Below are 13215 nucleotides of genomic sequence, written 5' to 3' on the forward strand. Positions count from 1 at the left end.
AAATGGCCTGGCACTTTCATTGGACAAATACAAATTTGGTTTGCTGGACAAATCTTGAAATGTGATAATGTAAATCACAAATCTAGTTTTAGTGGAGGAAGATAAAATTATTGCCGTGAACTTTTTGCTGATGATTGAGTTGTCTGTTGCATGACACATCTAATTACCTAAGCAGAAATACTTCCATGTTAGGTCTAAGGTGTTTCCTGCTGTAAAAAGTCTGCTAATGCAGAATGATCACATGCCATTTTTCAGAATGCAACTCTTGCTGAATCAGGAAATTAATTCAACCATCTAAAAACTGTCACTCTGCCAGTGAGATTTAGTTGCATATAAATCCAAACACACCCACACCCACAAACATATATAGTTTATTATGGAGTTTCTTAGCTGGTGGCAGTGCTTTTTTTCTAAAAAAAAAAAAAAAAAAGTGCCGGAACTCACACACGTCATACAACCCGCCTTGCCTACCCTACAAGGTTCCATCCAAAAAAGGTGCCGGAACTCCGTTCTGGGTGTTCTATGAGAAAAAAAGCTCTGGCTGGTGGTATATTATTTTCAATCATAGATTGGTTTATGACTTTATTGTTACTCCTGTTACAATAAAGTGTTTCACCTGTTCTTCTTTTAATTTATATTATTTGTTATTTTTTTTTATGCCACCCATCTCCCCTATAAGATGACTATGGGCATCTGACACATCATAAACTGATAGAGATTATCCTTTCCCTTAAATTCTTTGAATTCCTAGAAATTCTTTTGCCAATATTATGTCATGAAATTATTGCTAATCTTTGAGATATCACTAAAAAGGAAAGTCTCCACTGGCAACACTGCAGTTTGTTTTAAAGATAACAGGATTCTGCTCATACCTACTTTTTTTTAAAGGAATTCTATGGATCACCATCAATTTAATATTTCACTTTCAAAAAATTAGAGTTATGGTTGTGGAGATTAAGATATGGGGCCAAGTTTTATAGAACTGAGTTACAGAATTGTTCAACCAACGTTCAGAAATCACTATAAGCTGAAATCTGAAAAGCATTTTTCTCCTGTCTGGTTTTCACCAGATAAGTGGACCTCCTGAATCCCTCATCAACATGGCCATCTACAAACACATCACACCTGAGAAATTTCAGCTCAGGTAAGAGGTCTAAGATGTTTTATCCCCTTGATGAACTGAAATACCTCTACAGCAGATAAATGTCATTGCAGAGAAATCATTATTTTCCTAATACCCTAACAGGCTGTATTTAGATATACTTCTCTTCTCAAGATAGGTTTTGTTCACATTGCTTTCTAAAAATGTAGAAGTTCTTAGAAACAAACATGTTTCGAGCCTCATCCATGGAAATACAGGAATGTCTAAATGTTACCTTCCTAGGTTGACATAATTATTAAAGAGATCTTTGACAGCATATTCTGAACAACAGAAGATGCTACGAAGAAGCAGAAGTTCATTATTAAGGTAGAGATCAGTTTTCTGTTTCTTTTATGATTCAAATGATTATAGGGAGCTCATGTAGCAATGCTGAGTAGGGAAAGGCAATCTGATGTCAAGCAATATGTATGCACTGACGCTACCAGCTGATCACAAAACTACTGAGTAGGTAGCAGCAATCCATGGAGACACAAGTAAAGATGTTGGAGACCCAATCTCCAAAATTGCATCATCAAGTTCTGAGATAGCTTCCTGTTGAATTCTTTGCTGCTGGACAGTGCCTTGTAGGAAAGATGGCTGTTCCCCAAATCCATCCATGCTAAGCCATATGTTGTTGGATTATCAGTTTAATCAGTGACCAAATCTTGAGCCCAAATCAAACCAATCATTTGTTGGCTTAGCATGAGGTGAGACCCCAGGCTTAATGGCAAAAGATAGATGTCACTCCATAGACTATTGGTCAAGTCAAATTGTGTTCAGCTGGAATGACATATTTGCTGATATGAGGTAGAGAAGAGGAACAAGCAGTATGTGAAATATTAAGAATAAAGTTAAAATAAAGACCAGCTGCAAGTCTTTGACAGAAACTGTGGGTGCAGCTCATCAAAAGTGAGCTAAGTCCCATTTATTTTAGCATATGGCTTTATTTATTTAGTGGATGGCAATACTAAGTCCCACTAAAATCAGTTGATTTAAAGTGCAGAGTTACAAAATAGAGGTTTAATTCACATTGATTTGAAGGATTCAGAGGGTTCCCAAAATTTGTACAGCCCAAATTAATCCCTTTTCACCATTCTATCATGTTATTATTCTGTTTTTATTTGTGGTGTTATTCTCATATTTAATTTCCTACATTGTTTTTGTTATTATTGGGTATACTGTATCTGACTGATTAATGGCTATAAATAAACTTTTCTTACACTGATTTGAATGGAATATTAGATAACTTTACTTGTCCATACATTGTACTTTTGTCTGTTGGAAAAATTCTGCTTAGGCTGTGATAGGAATATGAAACATCCCTGTTGGCATCATCTGTAATGACTCCTTTTACACACAACATCTGCAATATATCTGGGAAGTCTGTCAATCTTACTACAAGGCAAATAACTTTCTGGATTGTGCCTAGGCAGCATTTTTACCTATTTTGCCCAAAGAAATTATTGTACATAGTTCTGAGTGGCCTAATGAAAGTATTGCCTCTGTGGAATGTTAATAAGAAAACATATAATTGAGAAAACCTGGAAGGTACATTCTATTCCAGCTTATTATTTTCATGTTTTCCCAATTGGAGCACAGCCCTCCGCAGCAATACATTGGCAGCGATACATTGGCATCGTTAAACCAGGAAATGGGAATCCCCAGTAATGCAACACAGTGGCCTCTTGGTGGCACCAGAGAGCTGTTTGTGAAACACATATCTCTCCTCCCCCTTCCCTTTCTGTATAAAGATTTAATCTAATAAAAAAACGTATTTGCCTAGCCATTATTGAATCCTGCTTTTTGAAAAGCTAGAAGTATTGTAAATAAAATCTGCAATATAAGTTGAATTAATATATGTAGAAAAATTGAAAATATCCCTTTTGGGACAGTTTTGTTTATCTTCCATGGGGGGGGGGGAATCTACAGAGATACATGCACTCAAAACACTACAGTATAATGCAATACTCTTGTAAATTTTCAGAACAGATCTATGAATGGTTGAAATCAACAACAGTTTCTTATGTTCCCAATGTGATACGTTTTGTGACCACAGCAAAGAACTTTACACGTGAACCTTAGATATGGGTTGCAATGCAAGTTAAGTGTCCTTTAAATTAGCTTTGTCTCAACCTTGTCCTATTTCAGGTCATACGTGTACATTGAACCATTCCAGAATGTATAAGGTTTAAAAGCAAACACAATTTTCTCATTAAGTATGGCTTGCTATTAACCCTTCATATCTACAAGCAGCAAAAACAGGTGATGTGGTCACCTCTAAAATTCAGATTTGTTATTGACAGATGTTTCCATTCTTCAGTAACTTGAAGCAAAGCCAAAAATGTTTATCATGTGACTGGGCATTCAATAGCATGGAAGATAAATAAATTGTGAAAATTTGACTAGAAGAGGACAGAGAAGGAAGAATTGTACATTCCAAGACGGAGCTTGGGGGTGGGGAGAGAACAACAGACTTTATTGTACTCGTTAACAGTAAATAATGAAGTATGTACTATGAATGTATTTAGTTGTAATGTGGTTTCTCCATCCAAAAATCTGTTAGGTTTTCTATAAATGGGTATCCACCTAAAAAAAAGCATTTTGAATCTTTAAAAAAATAATATTTAATATTTAGAGAAAGCTTTGATCTCCTTTCTAATCCAAAGGGAAACACAATCTGCTTTCAAGTGCTGTGCTGGATTTGAGAAAATTACCAATGGCATTTTAAAGATCATAACACTTAAAGATTTTTTTTTTAAAAAAATAGTTGTACAATGAAACTGAATTCTTCTAACTGATTTTCTGGAAATTACAGGTTATTTCTACTTTCTTCTTTTAAACAGCAAGCCTGGAAGGGCTATAATACCAATGCAAATAGAAGATGAAGGGTATTTTAGCAGAGGCCTATCAGAATGAAAAGGCTACTCCTGTTAGGGATACTGCAATGAGTGATGTGGTCACCATGTTGGGTCAGGGAATTCTAAAGCATTTGCACATAAAGATAATATCAGTCTGCTAGTGACTGATATGCTTGTACAGTTGGCTACCATCATCAAATTATGGATCAATCTCTCAAAATTAAAGGACAGTATTCTTTCCACTTTTCAGTTCTGTTGAAGCAAAAAGGGTTAAACATCTGCATAATTCTCCATTTAAAACAGGAAGAATTTCAGACACAGCATCTAAAAGACATCACATGAAAGGAATGGAGAGGAAAAGAGAAAAATACAGGATCTGGACCAGTTTTGACTTAAATAATACTCTTTTCCATTCAGGCCATCAATAGGAGAGGGGGAGCCAACGGGTGCTTTTTACTACTTTTTTTGACATTGTGCTGTTTTCACATTATTCAGCTTGCATTATTCCCTGCACTGGGATTGTTTTGATAAGCATGGTTAAAACTCCCTAGCTTCCACTATATGTCACTACAGATCCCAACAGGATCTTTTGCTTCCTCCAAAGGCAATAGATAATAAACAATATTCATCATTGGAATAACTGCACCAGCTTCATCATTTCAAGTTAATTATAATAGTACTGCTAATAATAAGCAAGTAAGATACATTCCAACCAGTGAAACAGTCACTTCAGAGACATCAAGATCTCAGCCAAAGATCTCAAATATTGATGAGAGTTTCTGAATAACAGTCTGTAGTATCCAAAAGTAAGAACAAATAAAAATAGTTCAGCAAAGGTCTGGATGGAAGAAAAGCAGACCCCTGGCTTTGATCCAACAAAAACAGTAGCCCATATAATTCCAAGGGTTTCTGAAAGTGTGTATCAACATTAAGATTTATAAACACATACAGGTGTCTTTTGTGCTGGTAGGACATTTTAAAAATCCATTTCTATTGAATCCTCTTCTTTTAGCTTTAATTCATTTTCTCTTCAAGCAAACAAGGACTTCGAAAATTTCTTTAGATTAAGAGATAGTTTTTTTTAAAAAAATGCAGTTCAAACTGCATATGCAGCAAGATAATTCTTAAAATGGAGTCAATACATATCCATATTAAAACACAAACCTCTTAAAGGATTCTGAGGCATGTGGATAACAAATTCATATTTACTACTTGTATTATTTCAGTTACATTGATTACTAACAATTTATTTCTACATTATCCTTTGTAATTGTATACAAGTATTGTTATTTTGTCATCCAAAAGTAAGTATTACTAGATTTATACAGCAATTTCTCTACATATTCTTTCCAGAAAAAGTTATACAAAAGCAATCATTTGCAATGTATCAGAAAAAAAAGTTACTAAAAAACTATCAAAATGCTTTACTCATCATATTTCAATTTTGAACCAACCTATTGAAACCTTTAATATATTCTGGGCATTTTCTAAAATGAACAAGTGTATGCTATGCAGTGTTTCTAATAGCTTAAAGTCTTGGAAACCCTTTCAAAATCCCATTTACCAAATACTGCATGTAGTATCAGATCTTTTAAAATTGTTAGTGATACACGGAAATTCTCATAATCATTCAGCACAGACAGCCTTAGTCACTGTATATTCTAATTATCAACTACCCAGAGTTGTTGGGAGTCAGGTGGCATAAACTTAAATCATTGCTTCCCAGGGGAAACAGCCAGCTCTTTATGGTTTTCTTTTCAGAGATAAAGTCTATCTAGCTCATGATTATGAGATTTCTAATACTTTTCTCATTATTTCTATCTTCACAAACTGGATTTCCCATCTTGAGTGTTTATACAGCCCTTGATTATATTGTTGCTAAGAGCTGATCTTAAAATTTCACTAATATTAAGTATTATTGATACTTAATGTTGACATTTTTATTCCAGGTAAATTAGGAAAATAGTTTCAAGTTATGGTGCTCAAAAGTTCTATTTTGTTAAAACATTCTGTATATTTTTCATCTGAAAATACATTTAAGCATACACATATGTGCCATGTGTACAGCATAGGAATCTGCTATTGGTCTGCTCTATCCAAAAATATTATTAGCAAATATTAGTATGTGCTTCATTTTTAAGAAGCTGCAGAGATTTTCATTTTAGTGTTAAAACTTTTCTTACAGAAAATCATGAAAAGAGGATGGTGGTACTAGTAAGTAGCAGCCTTATATTTTAAAATGGAGTTAAGATTAGTAGACTTCGCAGCAAATCTTTCCTGAATAATTGGAGGCAACATGGTATTTCTTAGCATTTACTCTCCTCCCAATCTTTCACTACTGGCCGTATTGGTCAAGTCCAAAACATTAGGTGACCTACTAGGCAGCTGGCAAAATTAAAATCAGTTTCCAGTACCAAGACAAATTATCCAACTTCTGCGTTCATTGTGTAATTAAAAATTCCACTCTATAAGATTTACACTTTGCTTTCTACTGGAGAGCTTGATGTACTGGTGGAAATAAAGCAGTGCATTCATTACATGGCTTTGCATAAATTACTTTCTGTATTATGCATGCTCTTAATCTATATCAGGGGTGTCAAACTGGATGCGTCATGGTGAAACTGCGCCCATCCCATTGCCAGCACTGGCAAAAAAAGTTGTGATACGTCACGTGACGTTGCGAATTTGACACCTCTGATCTATACCCTTGCAAGAAAAAAGTGCAAAGCAAATTAGTATAATTTGGGGTGGGTACATTATAAGAATTTGGCCCAACAGCAATAAGCATCTTTAAGAAAAAAACCATTGTGGCTTGCATTCAGCTCTAAGAGCTATATTCTACATAGACAAATCCAATCCTAGATGTTACTCTACACAGTTGCAGCAAATGATGACTCCTTGGAATATCCCTCAGGACACACATAACCCCACAATCTACAGCTACATTGGCCCAGCTGAAACAACTTGGGTGGAGGGATAAAAGAAATAATTCAATTTAAATCACTCTGTATGCAGGTGTAAATGACAGCTAGTTTTATTATTTTTTAATGACTTAAAAACACATGATGGGCCAAGAGTCACAGATCAGGTGTACAACCACATCAACACTTATCAAGAATTATGATTAGAAAGTGTCTCACAGATGGAGTCCAAAAATGACACTGGTATGGAAGATTTTACATCCATTTATTTCATCCCATGGCCATTTAAAGCATAATAGTCAATACATTTCTAACACTACAGAGAAATACCAGGGTGACCAGAGTATATATACAAGCCAAAAAAAAAAAAAAAATGAATAGCTGAGTAAGAGTATGTATTCGGAATGGAATCCATTGAACCTCATTCAGCCCAGATTTTGTTTTTCAGGGAACAAGGTGCTAACGTGCCACTCGCTCATAAAATAAGTGTAATTGCTTCTAAAGCAAGTTACAGTTGAAAAACACAGGGAAGCAAGTTAAATGTTAACACTAAATTTCATCTATAAACCTAGGAACAATGCTTCTTTGAATCAATTTCCATCCTCCAACAACATTAATACTCCATTATTTGTTTTTACAAAAGCCTACTACTGTTTTATTAAGGCCTTGTTTTGCCCTGAGCAGCAAGGTGGAAATTAGCCCAAATATTTAAACAGTTAAAGGCAAGCACCAAGTGACTTTTATAGACAAATATAGCAATTTTTGTTAATGTATAGTTGGGAGTAATATACAAAAAGTATTGCTCATTCATTTGGTAGAACAAACACTTTTTTTTTTAACTCTAGCCCAAACTTCCAGACAGATTGTGTTAAAGTTAGGCACTGAAATAATGTTGAAAATGGTTAAGAACTTGCATGTAAGATTGGACCTTTTGCTGTCTTGACACCTGAATTCTGGTGTCCCTGTTGGAAAACTCAGGTTCAGTCCCAAGATATTCCAAACAACCACAGCTAAAGTGTCAAGTCAACTCAAGCTAAGAAATAACTCATCTATACTATAAGGCGATCCTTGAGGATTTGATTACATACATACCCATTCTAGCTGAAGTCAACTGGTGCAAACATGTTGTAAACACGTTTGGTCTCTTAATCTAGTTTCTCCCCAGAACTCAGTATTAGCCAATTGGGTGTCCACAATGGCATGGCTAGTTTAAAATCCAATTCACACCTCTATTTAGAAGGCCTTAAAGCTTCTGTCTCCAGATATAGGTTTTAATAGGGCCAGGAGGCCATGCAATCTATACTACACAAATTGAGAGTAATGTTAAGGGGCAAACAAGTGCCTTTTTTATACAAATTTAAACAATACAAGTAATCAACTAAGCTATCAAGAGTATCCAGAAAAAGAAACACAGCCAAATTCTACATTTTATTCACATTTATTTTTTCGCTTTTAGTGTGCTCACAGAAAATTAGAACACCTTAAGCAGGAATTTAATAGCAATTTTGTAAGCAAAGTTACATTCCATCTCTAAGTCAAATTGGTCAAAGCTTCTCCAGTATTTACAAAAAACATGATAGACATGATGCTACACAAAAACCATTGCATCTGAAAAAAATTTCTTTTTATTTTCAAAGACAACTGGAAAAAGAAAGCATTGTCTGCTGTCATCAAAAACATACCACAGTATAAACAGTAACCATTCTACTTATCACAGCTTGGTTGAGTTTAAAATAGTGTGTGGTTTTTGTTTTGTTTTTTTCAAAGGTCCAAGATTACTGCAATTTTACAAAAAAAAAAAAAAAAATGGGCAGGGTGGCAAAAAGTTGCAAACTTAATGTGCTTCTGGATATCAAGATTTGTTTTATACAATAGTCACAGTTAAAAACACCCTGCTGGTAATACATAATTACACTTTATTAAGGTCATAAACCAGCAATAAACAATAAAGCCTATACAACTTGTATTTCTACTTAATCACTGACTGGTACAGCTAACATGAGATAAGTGAAAGTTCCTATGGTTTAAATGAATTTCCTAAGACTATGATTTTTTTTTTAATCTGAGTATTGGATTTTTTTTTCTTTCTTAATCAAGACTTGTAGTGTTGTAAACCTTATAGAACATCTGCCTCACAAAATACATTGTAATAACTTTCTTTTTTTAAAAAAAGACTAAACCCCTTATTTCCTGTGGCACATTTTCTTGGCAAATTATCTGCACCACTAATTCCCCATTGTGACCCCTATCACTTCATTTGCTATCCCTTATTGACTCCTCCATCTCCTTCATATATGGGCATGTCCATAGACTGACAAATAAAAAAAAATAAAAAATAAAAAGTTTACATTTTGAATAAAGATGTGAAGTATGCAATAAACATTAATACTGATGTAAAAAAAGAGGAGCAAGGCAAAGGGAGGGCAATTTAGTCTCTCCTCTACCAGAGTTGGAATGGTGGTAACAGAATGATTTAGATGGGATCTGTGGGTAGAAAGAAAAAAAGAGAGAGAGAGAGAGAGAAAGAGAGAGAGAGACATCTTTTAAATCAATCCCTGGTTGTAGACAAGTTCTCCAAAACCAGTACCTGGCACCACTCCAAACAAACAAACAGGGGGGAAGAAAAGTTCAATCATCTCAAAATCGCCATTCTTTTCACTGCCTTGTTTTACTCTGCCGATTCGGTGGGTGGAGCTTCTGGACTAGACTCAGAGGCAGCTTCCTGTGAAGGAGCTGCTGCTGCCGCCGCCGCCGGCTCCTCTGCTTTGGCTGCCTCTGGCTCAGTTGAGGTGGCTTCGGTGGTAGCACTTGGGACCTGAGCCGCTGGCGCCTCTTCCGGTTTCTCCTCCGGCTTCTGCTCTTCAGCAGCCTTGGCTTCTTCTCCTGCAGGCTTCTCCGGGGCAGTCTCTTCCAGCTGGGCTTCCTGGGAGCCCCCAGTCTCCTCTTTGGCGTCCTCCGTGCTGCCACCAGCGGCCGGGGCTGAAGGCGACGCCTCCTGGGAAGACTTGGCCTCCTCACTGCCCACAGGCTCCGCGTCAGCTGCTGCCGCCGTGTCAGCTTTCCCGCCTTCTGAAGCGGCCGCACCTTCGTTCTCTGCTCCTTCCCCAGACTCCTTTTTGTTCTTTTTAAAAGAAAAGCCACTTAGCTTAAAAGACTTTTTGAAGGAAAAGCGCTTCTTTTTTTTTTTCGGGGTCTCATTACTGGAAGATGGGGTTGTTCCCTCCTCAGCCTTGGAGGAGGACTCCCCTTCAACAGGCGAGGCGGGCTCTGTGCTCTCCGCTTCGGCGGTCTCCTTTTCGGAAGCAGCCTCGGATGGGCTCTGCTCTTCCTTGACTGACTCCTCCGCTGGCGCACTGCCGTTTGCTTGGACTTCCTCCTTGACAGCCTCTGCAGCTGCCGGGGAGGCATCGCCGTTCACCTTCACATGGCCGTTCTCCTGGAAGAGGAAAATCACTGCATTATTGGAGGGCACACTCTCTTAAAACCCAGCACAAGACAGCCTCTCCAAGTGGACTTCATCTCCCAGAAGCTCTCCCCACTGGGGAATTCTGGGAGGCAAACTCCAATCCAGAAGGCACCAAGGGGCAAAACACTGCCGGCCATTTCTCCAAAGCAAAAATGGAGCAACTGAAGTTTTAGAGCCCTGTCACTTCGCTCCAGTGGTTAAGGCACCAGGCTAAAAACTCAGAGACTGTGAGTTCTAGTCCTGCCATGGGAAGAAAGCCAGCTGGGTGACTTTGGGCCAGTGGCGCTCTCTTTCTCTCTGCCCAAGGAAGAAGCCAATGGTAAACCACCCCCCCCCCCAAAAAAAACCACCAAGAAAAATGCAGGGACTTGTCCATGCTGTCACCAAGAGTCAAAATTCACTTGAAGGCACCCAAACAATGAAACAAAATAAACAAATAGCCAAGGATTACAAGCTTTAAGAGAGGCAGAGCAAGATCAAGCCAAATTCGTTGTCTGTGGCAGCACGTTGCCACAGACCTTCCCGCTGCTTTCTTGGAGGAAAGCGGCGTGACGTGTCGCCAGAGGCTGGGAGGAAGGGAGAACACGCCACTTTAGAACCGAGCCAAGCCACGCCCCCACGCCTTTCCTCCGGCTCATCTCTGAAGGGGGCTACGCGGCAAGAAGCCTGCGTCATCATTCTCCAGACACGTCGCCCGGCCCTCGTCCGCGCTTCCCTTCCGCGACGGAGCGAAGCCGCTACCAAGCGAGCGTCGGCCTCTAGAGGGCACTATGTCTCCATCTTGTACTCTTCTAGGCCGACGGTGGGACAGCCCTGGAACAACGCTGAAGGAGGAGCGAGCTCGCGCCTCGGCCAGAATCGGCTCCAATGAGCGAACAAAGCTACCCGTCGCTTCTCCCCAAGCCCGCTTTCTTTTCTCCTATCACCTTCCTCGGTTCCAAAGCAGAAAACGGGCAACCTCCTTTCCGCCTCGGTTTAATCAAGGCCAGAGGCGCTGCCACCACTCACAATCACATCTGTTGCTCGATCTGGCTCTGGGCTGAACCCGCCTCAAAGGTTCTTTCTGGAGCAACTACAGGGTGGCATATCGCAGCCAAGCTGGCACTAGCCGACAGCACGGGTGGGATAAGTCCAATACCCCTAGACACACTGGAAGGACAACACAAAGCGCCTGGATACGGGGCGGATTGCAACACCTTCCCAGGTTTCAAGACGCAGCGAGGGACCCACGCGGGCCAGCTCCCCAGGAAGGGCGCCAGTTTACATTTCACACGCCGCAACGCCTCCCCGCACTCTCATCCTAAAGTCGCCGGATTTTAGAAGAGCAGCTGCGTTAAACTGGCCACAGCGGAAGGAACAGTAGAACAGGCTACCGCGGCTTAAGCTATGAGATAAATCAGCCAGCCAGCAAGCCAAGCCAGCAAGATGGAGAAGGACAATTTACGCTCGACAGCCCCTTCCTCTATACCGCGGACAACACTCCAGCGCCCCTAACCTCGATCTTGCTTTCAGGTATCTCCGGCAGTTCTGACACGATCGACAAGATCTCCCTTAGGCGCCAAAGGCGGGGATGGGGGTAACAGCCTGTTAAAATACAGGAAACCGCGGGAGAGCACATTCAATCAAACCACCAAAGCACATATAAGCCCCCCCCCCCAAAAGAAGGTGGTGGTAAAGCTTTCCTGCGGAGACCAGCTAGGAAGAAAAGGACACCACACAGTAGGCAAGCATCTCGCATTGTCCCCCTTACCACTGCATTACACTGGTTCAAAATAAAATCCCACCTAAACACGGTGCCTTGAACAGCCACTATTTGTTTTAAAGAGGGAGTTGCGATCAATTTAAAAGCCATCCACATACCCCCTCCCGGGAAGAGAAAGGGGGAAGCAGAATAAACATTGCACTCAGCCCAGAAACCAGTAACAATGTATCAGCCGCTCCTTTTCTTACCTGTCCAGTCGCCTTGGAAGGAGATGCAGCTACCGCTTCTCCGGGTTTTTCAGCAGCAGTAGTTTCGCCTTTTGCAGCGTTCTTAGAGAACTGGGCACCCATGCTGGTTTAGTCAACAAAGAAACTCGGCAGATCCAAAAGAAGGCAAACAAAGAACAGTAGGTTCGTTCGTATAAATGCTGGGCGACCAGCAGCCTGAAGAGCAGCGATACACACACACACACAAACGCGCGCGCGCGCGCACACACACACACCCCAGTGGGGGAGGAGGGGGGAAAAAGAGAAGAGAGCCGAATATGTTTAAATATATGCACTCCTTTTTTTTAATAAAGCTGGAGAGGTCAAAAAAAGACAGCAGCAGAGGAAGAAAGGGGGATAAAAAGGCAGGAAAATAGTCGAGCAAAAATCTCAGAAGCCCAAGTTTAGTACAAAAAAAAAGAAGTAATAAAAAAAAAAAATCCCAGATTTGTAGCCGTACTGTAGACAAGGGGAAAATGGAGAAATCTCCCTGGTCGCTAATAAGATGCGGAGTCCAACGCCCAAGTGCACAGATGAATGGGCTTCCCAGGCACTGACGGCAGCCCCCACCCGCCGTCCACCAATCAACGCACCGCCAGACAAAAGGGAGGGCGGGGCCTCCAATTGGAGCGAACAATGGAGCTGCGATTGCAATAATTTGAATTCGGCCTTGGACTGATAATTAATACTCCGAAGAACATAAATAAATTAGTGGCATTAAGACTTGTACTTTGATTTCTTGCTAAAAAGAAAAATCGAAGGATACACGGTGTTTACTGCCCCCTGCCAAACGCTCCGTAAAAAAAATAAATAAAGGGGGGGGGAGGGAGGATTTTGACTTGCAGGGCTGGTAGCCTCTGT

General features: G+C 39.9%; 1 protein-coding gene across 1 annotated transcript; it reads right to left on the reverse strand.

Moving 5' to 3' along the window:
• Positions 1-7168: 7168 nt before the first annotated feature.
• On the reverse strand, positions 7169-12907 carry MARCKS (myristoylated alanine rich protein kinase C substrate). Its single transcript, XM_039336676.1, has 2 exons — positions 12337-12907; positions 7169-10356 (listed from the first exon to the last, which is right to left on the reverse strand). Exons 1-2 carry the CDS (start codon positions 12436-12438, stop codon positions 9589-9591), a joined length of 870 nt encoding a protein of 289 aa, XP_039192610.1. The 5' UTR covers positions 12439-12907; the 3' UTR covers positions 7169-9588.
• Between the last annotated feature and the right edge of the window lie 308 nt (positions 12908-13215).

The sequence above is a fragment of the Crotalus tigris genome, unplaced genomic scaffold (genome assembly GCF_016545835.1).
Source record: "Crotalus tigris isolate CLP2741 ecotype Arizona unplaced genomic scaffold, ASM1654583v1 scf7180000017666.379230911805:20528666, whole genome shotgun sequence".
Lineage (NCBI taxonomy): Eukaryota > Metazoa > Chordata > Lepidosauria > Squamata > Viperidae > Crotalus > Crotalus tigris.